This window comes from Eurosta solidaginis, chromosome 2, assembly GCF_040869045.1.
Source record: "Eurosta solidaginis isolate ZX-2024a chromosome 2, ASM4086904v1, whole genome shotgun sequence".
Taxonomy (NCBI): Eukaryota; Metazoa; Arthropoda; class Insecta; order Diptera; family Tephritidae; genus Eurosta; species Eurosta solidaginis.
The window spans coordinates 291,637,988-291,661,759 of NC_090320.1; the positions used below are offsets into that span (position 1 = coordinate 291,637,988).

The 23,772-nt window shown below is 37.5% G+C and overlaps 3 protein-coding genes and 1 long non-coding RNA gene across 7 annotated transcripts in view; 2 read left to right on the forward strand and 2 right to left on the reverse strand.

Moving 5' to 3' along the window:
* The window catches only part of LOC137241195 (homocysteine S-methyltransferase), a 47,158-nt gene extending 40,037 nt beyond the window's left edge, over nucleotides 1–7,121 (forward strand). For all 3 annotated transcript variants that reach the window (XM_067768529.1, XM_067768530.1, XM_067768531.1), the window contains exons 3-5: nucleotides 3,786–3,965; nucleotides 4,183–4,571; nucleotides 6,733–7,121. In XM_067768529.1, the coding sequence (XP_067624630.1) occupies nucleotides 3,786–3,965; nucleotides 4,183–4,571; nucleotides 6,733–7,002 (839 nt within the window). In that variant the 3' untranslated portion in view covers nucleotides 7,003–7,121. The remainder of the gene's footprint in view (nucleotides 1–3,785; nucleotides 3,966–4,182; nucleotides 4,572–6,732) is intronic.
* The window catches only part of LOC137241197 (uncharacterized), a 119,003-nt gene extending 102,461 nt beyond the window's left edge, over nucleotides 1–16,542 (reverse strand). Inside the window, exon 1 of one of the 2 annotated variants that reach the window (XR_010949929.1) lies at nucleotides 16,339–16,542. This is a non-coding gene — a long non-coding RNA (uncharacterized lncRNA). Of the gene's footprint in view, nucleotides 1–10,029; nucleotides 10,186–16,338 lie in introns of those variants that run through there. The other variant, XR_010949927.1, reaches the window with a different exon arrangement.
* A 1,643-nt stretch (nucleotides 16,543–18,185) lies between these two features.
* On the forward strand, nucleotides 18,186–21,061 carry Nedd8 (Nedd8 ubiquitin like modifier). Its single transcript, XM_067768532.1, has 3 exons — nucleotides 18,186–18,405; nucleotides 18,544–18,674; nucleotides 20,773–21,061. The coding sequence occupies exons 1-3, from the start codon at nucleotides 18,388–18,390 to the stop codon at nucleotides 20,861–20,863; spliced, it is 240 nt and encodes a 79-aa protein (XP_067624633.1). The 5' UTR covers nucleotides 18,186–18,387; the 3' UTR covers nucleotides 20,864–21,061.
* Nucleotides 20,853–23,022, reverse strand: LOC137241193 (glutathione S-transferase C-terminal domain-containing protein homolog). Its single transcript, XM_067768526.1, has 2 exons — nucleotides 22,167–23,022; nucleotides 20,853–22,097 (listed from the first exon to the last, which is right to left on the reverse strand). The coding sequence occupies exons 1-2, from the start codon at nucleotides 22,968–22,970 to the stop codon at nucleotides 21,120–21,122; spliced, it is 1,782 nt and encodes a 593-aa protein (XP_067624627.1). The 5' UTR covers nucleotides 22,971–23,022; the 3' UTR covers nucleotides 20,853–21,119.
* Between the last annotated feature and the right edge of the window lie 750 nt (nucleotides 23,023–23,772).

The window sequence follows — 23,772 nt, forward strand, 5'->3', positions numbered from 1 at the left end:
TAAAAAAAAATTTTTAAGTTAAACGGTTTTATTGAAAACAATACTTACATAAAGTAATAGTAATACTAAAAGCTAGAAAATAATTAGGTAAGGTAGGTCCTAGGTACTAGTCATCACTCTCCTCATCAATCTAGGCCGTTGATCAGACAATTAAATAAAAGCGTTGGACGCGTCAAATTTCTATTGATAGTCATATATAAGACCAACTGAACCTTATCAGGTTATGCTACGCCTCACATTTTTAGAAATTTCACGCGCCCAACGCTTTTATTTAATTGTCTGATAAACGCCCTAGATTGATGAGGAGTGTGATGACTAGTACCTAGGACCTACCTAATTTTTTCTAGCTTTTAGTATTATTATTACTTCATGTAAGTATTGTTTTCAATAAAACCCTTTAACTTAAAATTTTTTTTTAATTATCTTATTTCGTATTTGGTATAGGATTATGGCATTTTTTCATTTTTCGAAACTTTCGATATCGAAAAAGTGGGTGTGGTAATAGTCGGATTTCGCCCATTTTTAATACCAAGATAAAGTGAGTTCAGATAAGTACGTTAACTAAGTTTAGTAAAGATATATCGATTTTTGCTCAAGTTATCGGGTTAACGGCCAAGACGAAGGACAGACGGTCGACTGTGTATAAAACCGATTTCGCCCGTTTTCACAGAAAACAGCTACCGGTATAGAAGCTATGCCCTTACCAAATTTCACAAGGATTGGTAAATTTTTGTTCGACTTATGGCATTAAAAGTATTCTAGACAAATTAAATGAAAAAGGCGGAGCCACGCCCATTTTGAAATTTTCTTTTATTTTTGTATTTTGTTGCACCATATCATTACTAGAATTGAATATGGACATAATTTACTTATATACTGTAAAGATATTCAATTTTTTGTTAAAACTTGACTTAAAAAAATAAATTTTTTTTAAGTGGGCGTCATCCGATTTTGCAAATTTTTATTTAGCACACATATAGTAATAGGGGTAACATTCCCGCCAAATTTCATCATGATATCTTCAACGACTGCCAAATTACAGCTTCCAAAACTTTTAAATTACCTTCTTTTAAAAGTGAGCGGTGCCACGCCCATTGTCCAAAATTTTACTAATTTTCTATTCTGCGTCATAAGGTCAACCCACCTACCAGATTTTCGTGTGTTACATAATTCTTTTCGGAACCCGAAATTGGACGCGAACTGCCTTCATATCTTGTAAATCTAAAAGCAGTAAAATTACTGTTTTTTATAATTTTTTTTATAGAGAGTTTCACTTACACTACTTTTGCACTTTGAAATCATTCTTGCAGTAAAGTTTTATTACTTATAAGGTTATTTTAAAGTTAATATATTTTACACTGTAGTATTTATATTATACTGCTTTTTTGTGATGGAAATTTGATTTACTGCTTTTTTGGTTAGACAATTTAAAATGTTCGATATATAAAAAAAATTGCAAATCTTGTTTTATCTTTAAATTTTAACTTTTAATGATAAATATTCATGTTAATGAGTAAATTGGTTTCGGAGAAATATATTGGCATAAACATTTTTAAAAGGCAGTAAGTGAACTTTGCTGCCTTTTTGCTATGAACGGAAGTAAAGTCGAACGCGCTTTTTGTGAGATTTGCTTACTTTTGTCTTTGCTTCGTTTAATAATGAAATAGGAGTTTAATATTTTAGAGAATTTAGCTGTTCATATATATTGAAGTTTAAACGGCCAAACTAGCAGAGCAAAGCTATTTTTTTTTAACTTTAGTTTAAATTCGTACTGAAAAACTGGGCCTTATAATTCAATAATTTGTTCTTTTGGTTTTAAAGGTCGAATTATAGTCACTTTATATAAAAATATTTGATTATAATACAATTTTTCACTTGAGCAATTCTTTCGAATTTTGTTATTCCACATGAGGAATACAAAAAAGAGTAATTAGTCCGGACTAACAAAAAGGAATAATGACTAAAAAAATATTAATCATTATTCCAAAAAAAGGAATAAAGGTTGCAATCCAAAAGTGTTAGTCCATGTTGGGAATGCATGGATTGCATTCCGTGGTGATTGCATTGCTTAATTAATCTGTTATGAATGTTGCTCATATAATACCTTGGCGCGATATAGTTTCGAGGGGATTAAGGCCGAACTTCTCTTTTTGGTGTGCTGAATTTTAATTTCTTCCTGTTGTTGTTGTTGTTATGGCGATAAGGTTACTCCCCGAAGGCTTTGGGGAGTGTTATCGATGTGATGGTCCTTTGCCAGATACAGATCCGGTACGCTCCCGTAACACAGCTCCATTAAGGTGCTAGCCCGACCACCTCTGGAACGATTTATATGGCCACATTAAACCTTCGGGCCATCCCTGCTCCCTCCCCCCGCTGGGGGTTTAATTTGTTCCTAAAAAATTGTCGGACCTATGTACATGTATGATACCAACTTCGACAGACTCCATATTCGATTTTATAAAAATTTTTTAATGGCCTAATTCAATTTTTTTCTAAGAAGTTATACATATGCATGTATGTTTTAATTAGGGTATGTAGTACCTGGGCGACCGAGCTTTGCTCGGCAATCTTCGAGTATGCCGCATAACATACTTTGTTCTACATGTCATCAGTAATCAACCTCTACTTTTTTTATATGTAACGCGCAATATCTGCAAACGTTGTGTACGCTGCTCATCACTTTCGGAATTCACTCTTTCTAATGTGCGCTGCCGCTGATCCTCAAGCCGTTGGTATCTCTCTTCGATATTTTCAGTGGCCCTGCGTATGGACGCACGTTGACGCAAATCCTCCAAGCGCTGCGTACGTTCCCCGGATGATTCGTTAGTTAACCGTTGCGCCTTGCGCAAACGGTTTTGCTCCCTGGCAACATTAAAAGAATACGATTTTTCTTCACTTACAGTTTTTGTTATATTTTCCAAGCATCTCGATTTTGCAGCACGCGTTGTGCCGGCAACGTTTCTCGAGTATCTGCATGCGCCTAATTATTAATTTCAAACATTTTTTTAGTTATACACTATGAAAGTCTCACAATTTTATTACATTCCAAAAACTTGTAAATTTCACGAATGACAACTATCAGTTAGTTTAATTAAATGTCAACTTACTTCCCTAAGCACCATCTGTTGGTAAGTAGTTAAATGGTTAGATGTCGTTTTCAAATTGAACATATGCCTCTAGTGTTCAACGGTAGCAAATTACCATGGTGAGATATCTTCTTGCTATGATGAGAAATCTTTCTAACAGTAATCTGTGAGAAATTGCAATTATTCATTTCATATTTGCCAAAAATATGCATTTAAATATATTTTACTAGAATTTGCCCGATGCCTTGATATTGCATTTCAATTTAATTAGCGTGTGCGAAACTAAGAAAATTAAGTCGAATCATGTGTAAGATTTTTTACGAAGATTTTTAACTTTAATGTTCTCCTTTAAAGCTTTAATAGAATATGAGTAAGTAGAGTACTATTTCGTCTAACTACCCCAACCCTAAATGGCAACCCTACCCAAAAATGTCCCTATTGTAATGCGGAGTGAAATACCTTTCGTTTGATACCCATATCGGCATTTTTAATTTCGAATAGGTGGCAACCTTGTGAAACATTCTGAGTGGCAACACCTAGGTAGAAAGTCTTAAAAGGTAATACATTATCTCTGTGCCAAATTTCATTTAAATCAGTTGAGCCGTTCCCGAGATCGTTCGGCTATACAAACATACCGCATATATGTATATGTATTTAAGCAAATAAACACACTTTTCACATACTTTATTTATTTCGCAGATGGTGCTGATTTAATTCTAACAAATACTTATCAGGTCAGCGTTGAGGGTTATGTTGAATATTTGGATTTGGACGTAGACCAAAGCATAGAATTAATAAAAAAGTCGGTACGATTAGCACAAATTGCAAAAGATAAATATTTGGCGGAATGCTTAGAGGCAAACTTACATGTAGACGATGGTAGGTTTATAGAAATTATTCAAACAATAAGTAATATTCACAAAAAGTTATCAAAACCACTGCACATATTTTCACAACCTCATTTCAAATTGGCTTTTCAAAAGTAAAAAAAATCGAATATGAAATGAAACGGAAACGGATGTTAGATATGCAGTGTTTTTTTACAGCGCAAGTAGATACGTGTCATCATAATCACCCTATGTTTACCATTTAACAGGACTTCCCATGGTAATTGCATCGATTGGCCCATATGGCGCGCATTTACATGACGGTTCCGAATATACCGGCGAATATGTTGACCATATACCAATTAAAAAGATTACCGATTGGCATCGCGTGCGTATTGAAGCTTGTCTTGCGGCCGGCGTTGATGCTTTAGCTATTGAAACGATACCATGTCAGGCGGAAGCAGAAGCATTGGTCGAAATGTTATGCGATGATTATCCAGAAGTAAAATTTTGGGTATCCTATCAGTGTAAGGATAGTAATAACTTGGCGCATGGTGAGAATTTCGCAGAAGCTGCACGTTCAATGTGGGATCTTTTACGAGAACGAAATGTCCAAGACAAATGTTTAGCTATTGGCGTTAATTGTGTGCACCCGAAGGTAAGCTTATTTTCAAAATCTCTCCTTCCAACAAGTGCCACCTTGGACTGATTGACCAGGCTATTAATATTTGAACTGTTGTAAAACTTATATCACTTACACTATTCTCTTACGAGACCTGCCCTTCTGCATATCTCAGAATTTTGGACCTGTCGAGAGCACGAGCTAAGAGAAGTCCAGAAAAAAATAAATAAATTCAAGGCGCGATAACGTCCGAAGAGATTTTAGGCACAGCTTCTATTCCAATTTTCGTCGTATTCCCTTTTATTATTCCTAGAAACGGGCGGATCAGGACCTACAAGTTTTAGGCAGATGAGTGTTCACTGAGAAGCTTTTCATGGCAGAAATACACTCGGAGTGCTTGCCAAATCACTGCCAAGCGACGACCCCGCTTATAAAAACTTTTTTCTAATTTAGAAACATCTTCTAAATATTTGATGTTGCTTTGCCGGGACCCAGGATCTTCGGTGTGAGGGGCGGAGCACGCTACCACCACACCCAGTGGCCACCGAGAGAAAATCTCTGAGAAAATTGTAAGACCCTACCCGTTGTGCGAACGGCGAGTGACAAAGGCAACGCTGGTAACGCAATGCGAATGAAGGAAGACGCGTGCTTGAAAGCAGGTGAGTGTTGGACACGATAGACTAAGCAGGAAAGACTTGCAATCAAGCGCGAGGCCGCAAAGTGTCGAAGATCATGTGCAAGTATTAAAATCTTAGACCAATAAAGATATTATTTTCCATGAAACAGATCATGACAGGTATTTTGACTGGACACTGCCTTCTGGCGTCATATGCTTTTAAACTTGTCAGTAATAGCAGATACAGGAACTGCGGTTTGCGGCAGGAAATTATCGAGCACGTTTTGCTCTCATGACCTGTGCTCGCAGGCAGAGACACCAGCTATTAGGAGTGGCACAGCTATCAGATCTAGAACCAGAAAAGCACACGCCCTGATATCTGACAGCGCTTTTTAGTTCGGTCGTTGAGAAAACTTCTGCTGACACTATGGACTCATTCATCAGTTTATGTGAGGTCCTCACGGGCCGGCCACTTCAACCTAACCCAACCTTTGTGGCCAACGTTTCACGAACTCATGACCTTTTTTGAAATATGGCGTGGTTTTATCGCTGAGTAAGCAGTATTAGGTGAATGAATCCGTGTGACATCTATGGTCGCGGCAGAAAGGAAGTGAGCGTCAAGAACCACTTCATTTTACTCGACTTAAAGGCTTGCCAAAGTTTGCAGCGTCGGTTCACAATGAGGTGCTGCTGCAAGCGGGTGTCTGTCGAGAGTTTAAACGGCTCGCTTGATAAATCTGAAACTATCTTTAAATCCCAAACTCGGACCGATCGTTGTGCTTCCAATGAAACAAATTAGTAAAATACCTCGTATGAGAACTCTTTTTTCTGATGAAGACTATGGAAATGTTTTAAGGACTGAGTTGAGTTTAAAGGGTGTTATAGATGCCTGGATAGGTAATGTTCTCGTGAAGACAAAGGCTTACATCACGGCCATGTAGGAAACGAGATGGACGCGGCAAGGCAGCAGGGCTACACGGGCTCGCGGCGTTAATCCCACGGTGGCCAAGTAAGTGGTATTCGGTGCTAAAATGGGGAAGCTCCGCAATATGATATCTTCCAATAGGATAAGATTTGCTTACTTATCTCTAAGACACCTTAGTGTTTATTAGTAATTAACCTATTCCAATTCGGACAGCTGATAGTAAATCAGCAACAAAACGGTATACGAAGTAGCCAGCTTCATTATTGTAATTTTGGAGTTGGTTCGTAATTATACTACTATACGGCTAAATCCAGAGAGAGAAGTCCAGTCTAAGTTCCTTATTTGGTTTTTGAAGTCGAACCCAAATTTTAGACTAATCAATTTTTTTTACCTCTCAGTTCGTTACTTCGTTCGTTACTATGATATCTTCCAATAGTATTTATTAGTAATTATCCTATTCCAATTCGGACAGCTGATAGTAAATCAGCAACAAAACGGTATACGAAGTAGCCAGCTTCATTATTGTAATTTTGGAGTTGGTTCGTAATTATACTACTATACGGCTAAGTCCAGAGAGAGAAGTCCAGTCTAAGTTCCTTATTTGGTTTTTGAAGTCGAACCCAAATTTAGACTAATCAATTTTTTTTACCTCTCAGTTCGTTACCCCACTTTTTGAAAGTCTGAATGGCGATACTCCCGATTCTGAAAGAATTCCCTTAGTCGTATATCCCAACAGCGGAGAAGTGTACGATGTAGCGAAAGGTTGGTTGGGTCGTGAGCATTGCGTGCCATTGGCAAGTTACGTCCCAGAATGGTCGAAATTGGGTGCAAAGATTATTGGGGGTTGTTGTCGTACATATGATCGAGATATTCGGCTAATATCAGAAAGTGTAAAAGAACAAAACAAATTAAAAAAGTTAATATAGAATATCTGCACATCATCACAGTCCACGATCTCAGAAATTTTTGAGTAGCTTTAAGTTAAATTCTTTGAAAAATGTACAGCAACATAAGAAAAGAGATTAAACTAATTTTATAATAAAAATATGTATTGTTATTTAATTTTAGTTGTTAACATTAAACGATAAAGACGTTAATACATACAAAAGAAAAAACTGAAGACAGACTAACGCCGGCTTGCAAAAGGATAAGCCTAGCGAGTGCGAGGAAAACAGTAGTAAGAGCCTGTCATCTTAGAGATGATATTAACAAAAAAGCCATATTTGAAAATGGATTCAGGGCATTCAAACTGGTTGTAATGGTCCTGATTCTAACACATTTCTCCCTTAGTAATATTTCTAAGGCAGTGTGATTTGCGATAGCCATAGTCAAGGTGCACACAGGACAATCACAAAATGTGTGGAATTGATGGCGGTCAAAAACTACCTCCTTATGACCTACATAGGTACCCGATCACAAATATATAGAGAGAAACGAGAGCACAGAGCCTGAGCCATTCCTTGCAATTGATCTGAACATTACCAAACGAAAACTCATGTGAGATGAGTATAATTTCAAAATACTCATCGGCTCCAGCCCACACGGCAAACAATATTGTCAAAATGCATGATGCAATTACAAGGTGACTAACGTTGGCAGCTTTCCTTTCTAATCCGCCATCTTGAACTCCCACTCTGAAACTCAATTTGCCTCTTTGCGAAACTACTTTTTCATTCAGAGGAAAAATCGTACTAAAATACACACAAATAAATTTTCCTGGAAAATTATGCAACGGCATCACTTTTTTCTCTAATTCTATTTTGTATTGACTTTTATATGCTTCGAAGTTGTGCCAATTTTCATAAAATAATTTTGTTTAAAAAATAAATAAATGTAAGACGCGATAACCTCCGAAGAGATCTAAGGCCGAGCTCTCTTCCAATTTGCGTCGTGCTCCTCTTGATTTTCCCTACAAATTGGCCGGACGGGACCTACATGTTTTATGCCGACTCCGAACGGCATCTGCAAGGCAGATGAGTTTTCACTGAGAGCTTTTCATGGCAGAAATACACTCGGAGCGCTTGCCAAACACTGCCGACGGGCGACACCGTTTAGAAAAATTTGCTTCTAATTGAAAAACCTTATTTCTAAAATTTTGATGTTGTTTTGCCCGGGGTGCGAACCCAGGGCATACGGTGTGGTAGGCGGAGCACGCTACCATCACACCACGGTGGCCGCCAATGTTTATCTAAAAAAATTATAGAAATTTGAACATTTTCGATACAAAATGAAGGTATTTTGTTTAAAATAATAATTATAATACATATTTGTATGATTATCCTAATCTGGGTCATTTGCTTTTCTTTTCCAGGTGTTTTTTTTTTTCCTGTTTTCGCCGTTCTAAGACGTCTTCCGAAAGTACTTCTTCTTCAGCCTGCCGCAACATGGTCGGAAGACGAAACTATCACCTTGCCAATATTTCAGATGTTGCAAAATTGAATTGCCAATTCATTGGATGGGATATCGTCCTAGAGGCTATATTTTTATTTCGCCAAGTACGCCTTTGATAGCCCTCGCATTAAAGTCGTGGTGTTATATACAAGTAAAAGTGGTGTTATATAGTGGCAGAGGAGCGCTTGTATGTGCATTGCAAGCGCTTGTACAATGCAATATTCTTCGTCGGTAGTGCGTAGATTAATGTTATAAAGAACTACCTCCGGATCCCACACCAAATGTAAGCTTATCTACCTCGGTCTTGGAGCAATAGTGTTAGATTACACATTGTAATGCGGTCCATCAGAAAACCTTCAAATAGTTTATGACTAAGTGACCTACCTTATTACAGGCTTAAATGAGGTTTAGAAAGTTTCATACTTGTGTGCGCTCTTTATAGCGCTTAAACATTCTTTAATGTTTAGCCCGGCAGTTTAGGGGTTGTTGTTGTTTTTGTACCGATAAGAACACTCCCCGAAGCCCTTGGGAAGTGTTCTCGATGTTGATGGTCCTTTGCCGGATGCAGATCCCGTACGCTCCGGTAACAAGCTCCATTAAGGTACTAGCCCGACCATCTGGGCAACGATTTGGTATGCCCTGGGCCGTTCCGCCTTCCCTCCCCCTAGATTCATGAGGAACTTGGGGTCGCCAGAGCCTTGGCTGTTAAAGAAACAGGATTCGCCACGGGTAGGTGAGGTTGGGTTGGAGGAGCTATATATTGCGCTGGCAACCCCTTGAAAGGGTTGCGTTACACAACCTGCCGCGGGTATATTCCAAGCACCGTAATCGGCGAATGTGGGGGGGGATTGCTTAGTGGTGAATCTCAGATTGGGCAGTGAAACGTTCCCCATATGATCTAGCAGTCACACGATTCGATGCTCCGCCCGACATGGCAAACTGCCATGATCGTATTGGCTGCCTGAGTAATTTTGGAAATTTGGTAATGCCCTGGTTACCACGTATGTAATTGCATAGCCGGGTATTATCCCAACTTTCTTGTACTCTGTAATAACTCATGCTCGGATTGATATACAAATACATACCGTTATCCTTATTCACAAAGGCCCAAACAATTTGTCGAAACTGCATTGATCATAGATTTTGCGTGATGTTCGGGTATCTGATTTTTTGGGTACTCGAGTAATACCCGGGCAGTTGGATCCCCGACACCTGAGTACCCGGGTAGATACCTCATTACTCAGGTAAAATTATCAGACCTACTTCCCATCAGACGCATGGCAAACTATAGCACCCCACTGGTATTTTCGCTGCATCTACAATCATACGTCATCTTGGAAAGGAGCTCTCTAAAAACGTTCGAGATAGCGAAAGTGATTTCGGCAAAGTAGCTGCTTATTCTACGCCCAGGTAACTCTCCTATTTAAATTAACCGAGAGCATTAAGGCAGGAGTGTAGTCTTCATTTCCTATAAAAAGTTTCTGAGAGAGCAGCCCTAGCAGATACAGTTCGGAGTTTGCATGAAACATGCAAGGCCGCCCACTTAAAGATATATCACTAACCTTCCTTCAAAGGCTTATTGTACTAATGTTTTTGAATTCATGTGTCGTATGGCAAACTTGAAGTATATTCGGAGAGGCTGCCATAAACTTTTATTAATATTTTCATGAAAAATTAAAAAAAATGCACTTAGTGATTTGATACAACAAAGTACTAAATTTAATACTGCTTCACAAAAGGGCATCTTATTTTCTTCCTCTTCCTCTCATCCTTCGTTTAGTATGGAAGTTTTCAAAATGAGCTGTCACTACACAGCACACCTGGCTTTATTACATCATGGTCAAAATGTTGCTTAAATATTTAGGCACTATATTATAGCATAAACCAATAAACAGATCGCGCATTAAAAAACGAGAGACCAAAAATCATAGTTAGCCGTGAAATAAATTTTCTCCGCGTGACGTCACGCTTTTGACAAGTGACGCAGTGTTCAGACTACTCCAATCGGAGTATTTTGTTCCGCTCTTACCTCCTACTACATTTTTTTATCTGAAAGGTTTATTTGGGTCGAGTTGAAAACTAAATAGTATTACTACCTAATATGTTTTGGTTGAAGTTATTATTGTATACGTATGAAAAGCTGATAGTTTACAAGTGACGATTGGATGAAATTATGTGAATTCTATGTTTATGTCTTCAGACATGTTTGTTCACATTTTACTCACAGTTTTTGTACTTTTTTCGTACGGAATGAGAAAAGAAAAAGTAAAATGTAAGCCAAAAATATGTTCGCGTGTGATCTGTAAATCCTGGCAAAATTTAACATGCAGCACTTCTTGAAGTACGTTGAGTCAGTGAGGTCAGCTAACCCTGTTTTGCTATAACAGTCGCCAATGGGGGACCAACCGAGGTAAAATCTTCCTCCAACTGTCTCTCCCAACTCAGTGCAGGTTTTCCCTTTCCTCTGTTTACAAGCTGCCGGAGCGTATTCGTTCATCCGCATAACATGCCTTAGCTAGCGAAGCCTTTGGGTTTTCAATCGCTGCACTATCGTCATGTCTGGGTAAAGGTCATATAACTCATCGTTATACCTCCTTCGACACTCGCCGTCGACATTACGGATAGAACTATAAACCTTCCTGAGAACTTTTCTCTCGAATACTCCAAGAGTCATTTCATCAGGACAGGTATTATGAGTGACTTATAGAGCGAGAATTTTGTTCGTCGAGAGAGGACCTTACTTTTCAATTGCCTAAAGATACACACAGATTGGTAAGTTATTCTCCGTTTGATTTCTAGGCCAACATTATTTTTGCTTTTAATGCTGCTTCCCAAATGAACGAAATCCTTCACAGTCTCGAATTTATATCCGTCAACAGTGACGTAGCTACAATGGCCACGATGACAGTACTTCGTCTTGTCCAAATTTATTGCAAGACCCACTTTTTTTGCTTCTTTATCTTCGCCTCCATGTTTGAACAGCCTGGCGGGTATCCCGTCATTACTTGGCACCTTGTGAGTTTTTACACTCAGAGAAAAAATCGTTCTAAAACGAACGAAACAAGTTCAAAATTAAGAACATTCGTTGACAAAAGTCTGTTAAGGACGTCTTTTCTTAACTCGTGAACGATGGGCTTGTTTTAAGAACAGTTTTTCCAAGCACACCGTTCGTATTTTATGACCAATTTGGTATTGATGTGTAAACCTTCTGTGATCATTTCAAGCACTATTTGTGCTTAAAAAAAGATTTTTCGTTCTCACGCTTCGAGAACGACTTGTGGTTGGTTAACAGTTTTCGTTCTCAATTCAAGAACGGTTTGCGCTTGATCAGCGATGGGAGGGGAAAGTATTTTTTTCAAAAGGTACCCATTTATTTTTTATTAATAATAATTTTTTTGTCATAAATAAAAAATATTTATAACAAAAAAATTTTTAGTATAGTCCAAAAATTTAAGAAAAAATGCATAATATGCATTTTTTCATATGTTTCTCTTATTGATAAATTATTCTTATTTGAAGATGTAATCTGCATATATACTTAAAACATTTCATAACAAGTTTGAGAATTATCTGTGCATAAGTGAATGGAAAAATAATTGAACGAAAAATAAAAGTTAAAACATTGCTTTAAAAAATTTTATAGTTTGACGGTGATCGAACTCGCGGCACGCTGGGCCACTACGACTGCTTGATAGCTTGTGCCAAATGTTGCATTTAACATTGTAGTACATACGAATTTTACCGTTTCTTTTTACTTGAACTTAATTTAAGAACATTGTTCTCATTAATAAAACATTTGTTCATATTTTAAGACCAGCCGTTCTCTTTTCAAGAAAATGGTTGTCAGTTCAAGAACAAGGTTGTTGTTTTGAGAACAGGTCGGTCGTGTTTCAAGAACAAAAAATTAAGAACATGAAAATCTTGAATTGAGTCCGGTGGAGCTGGATTTTATAACGGCGTTTTTCTCTGAGTGTATCGCATTCTAGAGTCACCCCTGGTCCTGCCTTTATGACGATATCTCGAAAAGGCGTCCACCTATAGAACTAAGGATCACTCCCTTTTAAAATACTTATTAACACCTTTCATTTCATACCCATATCGTACAAACACATTCTAGAGTCACACCTAGTCCACCTTTATGGCGATATGTCGTCAAGGCGTCCACCTATAGAACTAAGGGCCACTCCCTTTTAAAACCCTCATTAGTACCTTTAATTTGGTACCCATATCGTACAAATACGTTATAGTCAGCCCTGGTTATCCTTTATGGCGATATCTCGAAAAGGCGTCCACCTATAGAACTAAGGCCCACTCCCTTTTAAATATCATTAGCACCTTTCATTTGATATCCATATCGTACAAACGCATTCTAGAGTCACCCCTGGTCTACTTTTATGTCGATATCTCGAAAAGGCGACCACCTATAGAACTAAGGATCACTCCCTTTTAAAATACTTATTAACACCTTTCATTTCATACCCATATCGTACAAACACATTCTAGAGTCACACCTAGTCCACCTTTATGGCGATATGTCGTCAAGGCGTCCACCTATAGAACTAAGGGCCACTCCCTTTTAAAACCCTCATTAGTACCTTTAATTTGGTACCCATATCGTACAAATACGTTATAGTCAGCCCTGGTTATCCTTTATGGCGATATCTCGAAAAGGCGTCCACCTATAGAACTAAGGCCCACTCCCTTTTAAATATCATTAGCACCTTTCATTTGATATCCATATCGTACAAACACATTCTAGAATCACCCTTGGTCCACTTTTATGACGATATCTCGAAAAGGCGTCCACCTATAGAACTATGGCCCACTCCCTTTTAAAATACTCTTCAATACCTTCCATTTGATACCCATGTCATACAAACACATTCCAGGGTTGCCCTAGGTTAATTTTCCTACATGGTGATTGTCCCTTATTTTGTCTCCAAAGCTCTCAGCTGAGTATGTAATATTCGATTACACCCGAACTTAGCCTTCCTTACTTGTTATATCAGATTCTTTGCGCTGACGAGAAAGGCAGTTTTCCAGTTTATCAGATGGTCTCATCGCGGCAAGGTGCTTGTCATATAGGCTATTTCTTTGACGAGACTTTGCGAAACGGGGCACCTCTTCCAAGAATGATTGTCACAGATTTTGGGAGAGCTTTGTTGCTGCAAGGTCTTATGCATGATGTGCCCACCTTCCAGACTTCATGGATCGCTGCTTCGACGCCTGTATGTCCGATGTATAAGGTATTTTACCAAGTATATACATACGACTTGATGTTAGTCATTTTGTAAATATGATTGCTAAGTGGGATTGTTTTCGGTCGAAGGCAGCTACTGTCAAACATTTTTTTTTGAGAGCCATGGCGCAGGCTTACCAAATGATCGATGAAATGGAACTTCAAAAGTTTTTGGTTTCAACTTTTTAAAAGCTACTCAGAAGACCAATTTTTTTTTTGAATTTGAATATTTTTTAAAAAATTTGACTTTTGAAAAAATGTGAATATTGGGGGTAAATTTGCAGAACTTTTTTCTCCTTTTCAGGAACTCCAGAACTGTTTAAAAGCTACTCAGAACACCAATTTTTTTTTTTTTTTTTTTTAAAATTTGACTTTTGGAAAAATGTGAATAGTTAATATTGGGCGTAAATTTGCAGAACTTTTTTTCTCCTTTTCAGGAACTCCAAACTTTGTAAAAGCTACTCAGAACACCAATTTTTTTTCGATTTTGAACATTTTTTAAAAAACTTGACTTTTGGAAAAATGTGAATATTGGGCGTAAATTTACAGAACTTTTTTCTCCTTTTTAGGAACTCCAGAACTTTTTTAAAGCTACCCAGAACACCAATTTTTTTTTTATTTTGAACATTTTTTAAAAAATTTGACATTTGGAAAAATGTGAATATTGGGTGTAATTTTTCAGAAATATTTTTCTCCTTTTCAGGAACTCCAGAACTTTTAAAAACCTACTCAGAACAACTTTTTTTTTTACTTTTTTCCAAATTTTCGAATTTTTAAAATTTTTGAAAAATGTGAATATTTGCCGAAAATCTGCAGAACTTTTTTCTCCTTTTCAGGAACTCCAGAACTATTGAGAAGCTACTCAGAACAGTCTTTTTTTAAATCGATTTTCGACACTTTGTATGCTGCGTGAAGTTGGCTTACACAAATTTCAAAAACGTTTTTTTTCTATCTAAAAAGCCAGAACATTTTTCTCCTTTTCAGGAACTCCAGAACTATTTAAAACCTAGTCAGAACAGTTTTTGTTTTTTTGTTTTGCGATATTGTGTATGCCAACTTCACAGACATGAACAATGTTCTTAAATTAAGTTCAAGTAAAAAGAAACGGTAAATTCGTGTGTACTACAATGTTAAATACAACATTTGGCACAAGCTATCAAGCAGTCGTAGTGGCCCAGCGGTTATGATGTTGTGGCTGCGGTCGCGTGCCGCGAATTTGATCACCGTCAAACTATAAAATTTTTTAAAGCAATGTTTTAACTTTTTTTTTTCGTTCAATTATTTTTCAATTCACTTATGCACAGATAATTCTCAAACTTGTTATGAAATGTTTTAAGTATATATGCAGATTACATCTTCAAATAAGAATAATTTATCAATAAGAGAAATATATTAAAAAATGCATATTATGCATTTTTTCTTAAATTTTTGGACTACAATAAAAATTTTTTTTGTTATAATTATTTTTTATTTATGACAAAAAAATTATTAATAATAAAAAATAAATGGGTACCTTTTGAAAAAAATACTTTCCCCTCCCATCAATGATCAAGCGCAAACCGTTCTTGAATTGAGAACGAAAACTGTTAAATCCACCACAAGTCGTTCTCGAAGCGTGAGAACGAAAAATCTTTTTTTAAGCACAAATAGTGCTTGAAATGATCACAGAAGGTTTACACATCAATACGGTGTGCTTGGAAAAACTGTTCTTAAAACAAGCCCATCGGTCACGAGTTAAGAAGCCGTACTTAACAGATTTTTGTCAACGAATGTTCTTAATTTTGAACTTGTTTCGTTCGTTTTAGAACGATTTTTTCTCTGAGTGTATGGTAACCGAAAATAATAATATTTTTTCGCGATAAATATCCGGGGATATAGAATGTGGTGTGTTAATGGGAGTATTAATTGGCCATCCCACACGTTTTAGGCTGACTCCATGTGCATCTGATAAGGCAGATAACTTTTTTTGCTAAGAAACATTTTATGGTAAAAACAAAAGTGAAAGGTTTGCCAAGCTACCAAATCAATTTAATATTAGTTGTTCGCCCGCTTTCAAAAAGGAAGAAAAAATATACTCCGAAAATTGTATTTTCACTACGGCGTAGTCGTTTTTTACAGTTTTAAATAGTCCGAGCACTGGTAGCGAAATATTAGAGAAATGTAATAAATCGAAAAACTTCAAAAGCGCTACGTCATCAAACCTTTTTTTCAAATTCGATTACAAATACAACAATTCCGGAATGCGGGATCTTGGCTCATTCGATTATGATATTATAGCATGCACCAATAAACAGATCTCGCATTAAAAAATGAGGGAACAAAAAAATCATAGTTAGCTGTAAAATAAATTTGTTCGGCGTGATGTCACGCGTTTGACAACATTGCTGACGTATTGTTCAGACTTTATTCCAATCGGAGTATTTTGCTCCGGTCTTATTTTCCTACCACATTTTTTATCTCAAAGGTTTATGTGGGTCGAGCTGAAAACTAAAAAGTATTACTACCTAATATCTTTTGGTTGAAGTTTTCATTGCATACGTATGAAAAGCTGATTGTTTACAAGAGACGATTGGATGAAATGACTTGAATTCATTGCTCGTGTTTAAGACTTGTTTGTTCACATTTTACTTACAGTTTTTGCCCTTTTTTCGTACGGAATAGAAGGAGTAAAATGTAAGCAAAAAATGTGTCCAGACGCGATCTGTGAATCCTGCCAAAATTTAAGATACAGCATTTCTTGAAGTTTTATTTAAAAATGAAGTACGTTGAGTCAGGTAGGTCAGCTAACTCTGTTTTGCGATAACAGTTGCCCATTGGGAGCGCAGAGCGAAGTCAAATCTTCCTCCAACTATCTCTCTCGACTCAGTGACCATTGTTTACTATATAGTTTGGCAGCTTAATTCGAGGTTATGTTGCGAATAGAGTGGAAGGCACTCGCAGGCCGTGAAAATAGGCACTCGAATGGAGTGGAATGAAGAACAGTAGGAAGACCAGAGTTGCATTGGATCAATCATTGTATCAATATTAAACATAAATTTGGAAAATATAATTAAATACTTGAGTATAAGCAAACATTTTCTTTCAATTATTGCAATTAAGGTGTACAAGATGCTATATATTCCAAAATTATAACATTTTATGTCTGTTTAAAAATTTAACTTCAATTTCCCTAAGATTTCCGTAATATGGCCATTAGTGATGTTTGTGTGTGTGTACAAATTTTGAGCGATCAGCTGTTAGTTGCGCTACTTGGTAAAGTTTACAATGTCAGTAACTCAACTCTTTCATCTGCTTACAAGCTGCAGTTACTTTCTTTCTTGGCCGATACGAAACTCTCTCATGTTTTGTGCTCTCACGAGGGATTTATCTCAAATTTGTGCTGGCAACAATCGCAGATAAATCCCTCGCGCCAGCTGAAGCGGGTGCCAGAACAAAAAATGTGCCAGCTAAAACGATGTAAATATTATTAGTTCGAAGGTGGAGGGTAAATATTATTTTCCATTCAAAAGTTATCACTAAAAACAGGTTTGTAAATTTGAAGTCCCGATGTAACCAGTCCATTTTGATCACAGAACCTGGAACAATGTTAACTATTATATCATAGGTCCGATTTACTGAAATTTCAAAAGAATATATGGTTTTCACTGTGAGTTGAATGCTTAAATTTAAATTTAAATTTTAAATTTTACTTAGATTTGTTTTTATTTAACTCCAACTAGTCGTATTATTGTAAACTAAGTTGAAAGAAATTAATATTTGACGACTATACTTTTATTAAGTGATTGAAACTATAATCGCCGAAATGTATGTCAAAAATCCCCATATTCAGATCTATTCATTTTTGTTTGGATTGGCATCATTGACAAAAATGTACATTTTGACAGCGCTCTCTCGAAACAATCTATTCATCTATTATGCCAACCTAATAAAACCGCACTGCGTTTATTTAGCGCACGCAGACAACCGGCGTTTTTGCCCAAACCCAAATAAGCATGCGTTGCGACAATATAAAGCATGTGTGCAAACGTCAAATCTAAATGTCACGCAGAACAAAAATTGGAAATGGAGTTAGGTTTTCACGCAGCAAATTCAATTTGGGTTGCTCGCATACAAGTTGTATGTGCATGAGACATTTTTGACAGAAAATGACTTGCGTGCGTTTATATTAGATTGGCTTGTATGGCAGCGTATTCGTCCAACCGCATACCATGATCTAGCTGGCGAAGTTTTCTGTTTTTATTCGCTGCACTATCGCCATTCCTGCGAAAATCTCTTATAGCTCATTATACTTCCTTCGACACTCGCCGTCGACATTACGCACAGGACTATAAATCTTCCGGAGAGCATTTCTCTCGAATATATCCTCTTTGGTGAGAACAAAATTCCTAGGGAATATTTAGATCGGGCTAGCATGAATGCGACGTTACACAAAAATATTCCTCGTTTCACCCTGTGTCTGAGTGCCAACATACGTTTTTCCGATTCGCGAATTTACAGCCCCTTTGCTATTAAACGTCAATTGGATTTCACATCAATTTCGGAAAAGCGGTTGCGGTAAATTTTTGTGCAAAATAAAGAAAATTGCACGCCTGCAAATAATTAAAAAAAGCCATTCATTGGAAAATTATTGATTTTTTTAAGAGTTAGTCAAGCAGTTATATTTTTCAAATCCACAGGCAACATGTTGATCAAAGTGAAGGTAAGTACAAAGCCAAACGAGTTGGATTTCGTTGAAGTTGTAGGAACTCGCGAATCATAACTACCAAGAATTTGAGCTTACCCTTCATTTTAACTCCTAAGTCTTAAGTATAATATAATTATGAAATTATTTCGATAGACATTAACCGGCAAGGAAATAGAAATTGATATTGAGCCGACAGACAAAGTGGACAGAATCAAAGAGCGAGTTGAAGAAAAGGAAGGCATACCACCACAGCAGCAGCGACTTATATTCTCTGGCAAACAAATGTGAGTTAAAAAACAATAGCAAAGAATAATAGTGATGGAATAGAAGAAGATGCCGATGACAGCATGACAAAAATATGAAGACAGGTATCAAAAGGTGCGTTTTGGTTCCAGGATCGCGCATCCGAATATAGTTTTGGTCTCCAAACCAGTGTTGAATCCACCCAGGATAGAGTTTTTAAGCGCGGCCGAAGGCACAACGGGGTCATGTTTTGGGTTTCGCTAATATATTTTGATAGACGCAAACTGTTTGGACCCAAAACGCATCTTTTGATACCCCTAGATATTTTTGGACATGTATTAAGAGTGTCATGCTTTCATATAGAATTACCTATTGTTTTTGGAGCATATAAGCGCAGTTGAAGATCATGTGCAAAGGGTCTTACATCGTTGCATAGCAAATTTTCATCGCACTGACTCATGATCGTGAACTGCGCTATAGTATCGCCTAGCCGACAAATCATTGATCTGCCATGATTTCGGTAGATGCAGTGGGCCTATCAAACCTAGCAAAGTTAAATCATAATAATTTAGCACACACTTTCTAAACGAGGCAAATTTGTATTTGGACCTCATTAAGACATTGTTGCACTAAAACTGCAAGCTAGAAGGATAAATTGAGTCAATTGTGACCACCAGGGGATGGCCTCAACGAGTATTCTGCATCTTCTCATTTGGACGCTTGTCATATATGACCCTGTCCACCTACTGGAAACTTATGGATCAAAAAAATGAAGAAACAATGATCGTGTTTTTTTGCTTTGTGCATGTGTGGTTGCGCTTTTTATGTATACAAAATTTGAGGACAAACGCATCGCGTCAAAAAAAATGTCGCCGCTTTCCGATTGCATGCAATACAACAATACTGGCGCCTCTTATCCTGAGAAGTAAACTGCCCGTATCAAAACCTTAACGGAAAATGCTCCCTGCAGGCTACTGCATACAAAGCAAGGTCTTTCTTCGCCTGCTCTCGAATTTATATGCAATTTATGGGTGTTATATCCAAAAATATAAAACTTTCATCTATGCTTCCTTAGTCTGGTGAACGAAGACCACGCAGGAACAGCAATGACGCCCCAGCGGGTTAGGGGGTCAGAATATACCCGCGATAGGTATGCCTGTCGTAAGAGGCGACTAAAATACCAAATTCAAGGGGCTGTGTAGCGCTACCCTTTCAGGTCGCCAGCGCAATATATAGCTTCTCGCAATTGTCAACCTCACCTATCCGTGGCGAATCCTGTTTCACTAACACACGAAGCTCTTGCGACCCCAAGCTCTCGCCTGAAGGTTTAATCTGGCCATATAAATCGTTCCCGAGATGGTCGGGCTAACACCTTAATGGTGCTGTGCTGCCGGAGCGTACCGGATCTGTATCCGGCAAAGGACCAGCACATCGATAACAGTCCCCAAATCCTTCGGGGAGTAACTTTATCGCTACAACAACAACAACAGCAATGACGTCTTGTTTGTGGCGGCATAACCTATGTCATGTGAACACGCTCTACTGATGTAAATTCTGCTTAAAAGGAATAATTCCCTTCGCTATCTTCATACACTAAGACTTCTAAATATATCGCAACCAACGCTCGAAAATATGATATTACAAATGAAGATACTATAGATAGTGCTATATTACAACTGCGTGTTACATACAAAGATGAGAAAGTGCCCGGGGAAACACCCACAAAGAATACCTATGAGGAGGTTTATGCTCTGCGATTGCGTTGCTCTATCAAGACAGAGACCACCCTAACTGGCGTGCCTTGTCATCCGTTTGTTATCTAAAGCAAATAGCTTAAGAATATATTTTAAACCTTAACAAAAGTTCCCACCTACAGTAATAAACTCCCCCAATATATATGTTTGTATGATTATTGGTGTGTTCAATTTTGACTTAATATTTAAGAGTTCATAATAAACCGGTGATAATAATTGAGTATTCAATTATTTTTGTTTTAAGAAAAATGTAATGTTTCTTTCTTTTCAGTTTACCCCAATATATAAAAGATACTATATACGTCGTAGATTACAACAGCTTCTTTATTCTAAAGTTTCTTTCATATGCCGAAGATTCCTAACACGAATTTAACATTTCTTTCAGGAATGACGACAAAACTGCCGCCGATTACAAAGTACAAGGTGGCTCAGTGCTTCATTTGGTACTGGCGCTGAGAGGTGGACTACTTTTTTAAGGCATAGATAAAAATATTAAAATAAAACAAATTTTAAATAATTCAAAAGATTAAATGTAATGCTAAAACATGATTTATATTGAGTGTGCGTGCGCCACAAAAGAAAAATATATCTTCATTTGATAGATACAATCTCAATGAAATAATGTTAAGTAAGCTTTGAGGAAATAAAAAAAAAATATTTCTATAAAAAAGAAACGGTGCCAATTTTTTTTTAAATTATACGTTAATATAACATAATATGTACACTGTATTGTCAGCTCGAACGCGAAATACGTCCGATTAATAAACGATTTTTTGGTGTACATTCTTCTGGCTTGAGGCGCGTCAGTATAACATCATAACCAACCTCTTCTGCTTGTAATTTTCGATCAGTATCAACAATATCCATACACAATTGACCTTGACGCGTAGTTTCTGGACGGCAATTCACTGTACCCAGTTCGTGTGCCTGATCCGCAGTATGTGCTATATATAAATAATCACGTTCGTTCAATACACTGCGAAAGCGTTCACTTAACGGATATGGTATATGTGGCATTGGTTGTAGAGAACCATAACAGCATGGACAACAAACAAATTTCGCACGTGAACGATGACATTGTTGTAGCACAATATCTGTAGCTGTGCCACAAGCATGCAGAGATGTACCAATATCGAATGCACCTTCAAAATAATCAATATTGCATTGATAGAAACGACAATTTTTCAAACCTAATTCGTTGGCACGTTGTTTGGCGCGTTCCAAAGAGATTGCTTTATTTTCCATTAAGATTATGATACATTTAGGTAGTTGTAACGCCAACAATATGCCCAAATGTCCTGTCCCACTACAAAAATCGACAATACGATCGCCTGGCATTGCCAACGTTATAACCGCATTGGCAACATTTTGTAATTGTTGACGTTTACGCAGTATGCGCTGACGTGGTAATGCGGAACTTTTCTCTTGTTCCGGCTCAATGAGATCCCAATCGATTTGGTGCTTTTCATATGTAAATGATGAATCGCTACTAAATTGCAATTGTAATTTTTGTAATTTCTTTAAAGCTGCATCAACTTCGGTTTGTTCGGTAAATATGCGATTGCGCGGTTTATATCGTTTCGGATCGCTTTTATAGAGGCTGGAAGCCTCACAGTCAGGTATTCTAAGTAAAGTTGGGAGTGTCTTGTTATGTTGATGCGCATATAATTCATTCAACACATGTTTACATCTAGGGTCGTATACGTCAATCTGTAGTTCGAAGAAAAATAAAATTGTTTAAAACCTTAACTAGCAAAGGCAAACTTTTGCCCCACTCACCTCATTTAACCAAGTATTAATCAATGGAAAATGGACGAGCATATCCTCACAATGTTGAAATATTAAACGCATGAATGTGCTTAAAATTATATCGGCTATAGTAAAATTGATACCTTCAGCAAAACGATGTTCAATAGGTAATTGCTCCTTTGGTATACTACAATCGACACGCACTTTTCCCCTCTTCGGCACTTTCGTAGCATTTATAGAGTAATCTTGCTGTTGCGCTTGTTCTCTTGCAGTCTTATAAATGTTATGCATACGTACTGGCTCGTTCATGTGTCGCTCGAAACGTGGCACTTCTTTGGGAATTTCCTCCAACAGTTCACCACCATCCTCTGCACTCAACAATAAGCTGATTGCATTCACAATATCAACTTCGCAAAAACGTGTCCAAATTGATGCTTCAGCTGGTGCTAGTAAACAAGCACCTTTAAATCCCAACAATTTACGCTGTTCTGCACAATCCTGCCGTGCAACAAGTTCCCTGCATACAGCACACATTCCCGCAACGTAGTTATTTCCATCCTTTGCATAGATTGGTAATTTCAGATCACGTATTGCCTGTACATTTGTTGCTTCTTTGCAATGGATCTTCTCTTCAGTCAATTCTCGCCTTAACGATTCTGAACGTAAACGCAATTTGCCCCCCTGGATGGTGGTACTTACAAAGTTCAATTTGATTGTTGTTGGTGAATGCAAAAAGCGATATAAATAAAGCGCCGTAAAAGATTGTACACTCGTATATATTTCTGTGTTATCATTGCGTGTATAAATTTCTATATCCACATATAATTGATCCATAGTTGGTTAACAAAGTTTTTCAATGAATTAGGAAGCTCACAAGGTAGCTTGTTTTGTTGGTTATGTTTACATACAAAATGTCATATGTGCGGAATCTCAATTGATGGCAGGGTTGCAATTTAATATACTTTCTTTAATGCGGTATTCACATCCAACTATATCGCTCCACATATTTATAAATATATTTAACCAGCACCGGAGTTGGATTTTATATAAGGTGCCACGATTTTCAAACTTTACCCCAGCGGGTTAGGGGATCAGAATATACCCGCGGTAGGTATGCCTGTCGTAAAAGGCGACTAAAATACCAGATTCAAGGGGCTGTGTAGCGCAACCTTTCAGGTTGCCAGCGCAATATATAGCTTCTCCAAACCCAATTGTCAACCTCACCTATCCGCGGCGAATCCTGTTTCACTAACAGACGAGGCTCTGGCGAACCCAAGCTCCTCATGGAACTTGGCGGTAGGGAGGGAGGGAATGGCCTGAAGGTTTAATGTGGCCGCATAAATCGTTCCCAAGATGATCGGGCTAGCACCTTAATGATGCTATGGTACGGTACGCTCCGGTAAATTGATAGTGTATGTTTGCTTGCATTTATGTCGACGTGCCACCACCTTTTAATGTTCTACCAAGATAAAAATATATTGTTGCGGTGCTGGCAACACTATTCACCACCTTCATTTGTTTTCGTTTGTTTAATTGCAACAACGAAAAAAGCGACAATAGTACCGATGTGTTTTCCGCGAATAACTTTTAAACGAGATAAAAAATATAGTTTCTGCTTTCGGATTCTGAATCTTGA

Bases quoted from the DNA above. Each gene is read 5' to 3' on its own strand.
- Nedd8 (XM_067768532.1), top strand. The intron at 18,675-20,772 runs GTGAGTTAAAAA...CATTTCTTTCAG, and splicing joins ATATTCTCTGGCAAACAAAT to GAATGACGACAAAACTGCCG.
- LOC137241193 (XM_067768526.1), bottom strand. From the start codon at position 22,970: ATGGATCAATTATATGTGGATATAGAAATTTATACACGCAATGATAAC. The intron at 22,098-22,166 runs GTGAGTGGGGCA...TTCGAACTACAG, and splicing joins TTAATACTTGGTTAAATGAG to ATTGACGTATACGACCCTAG.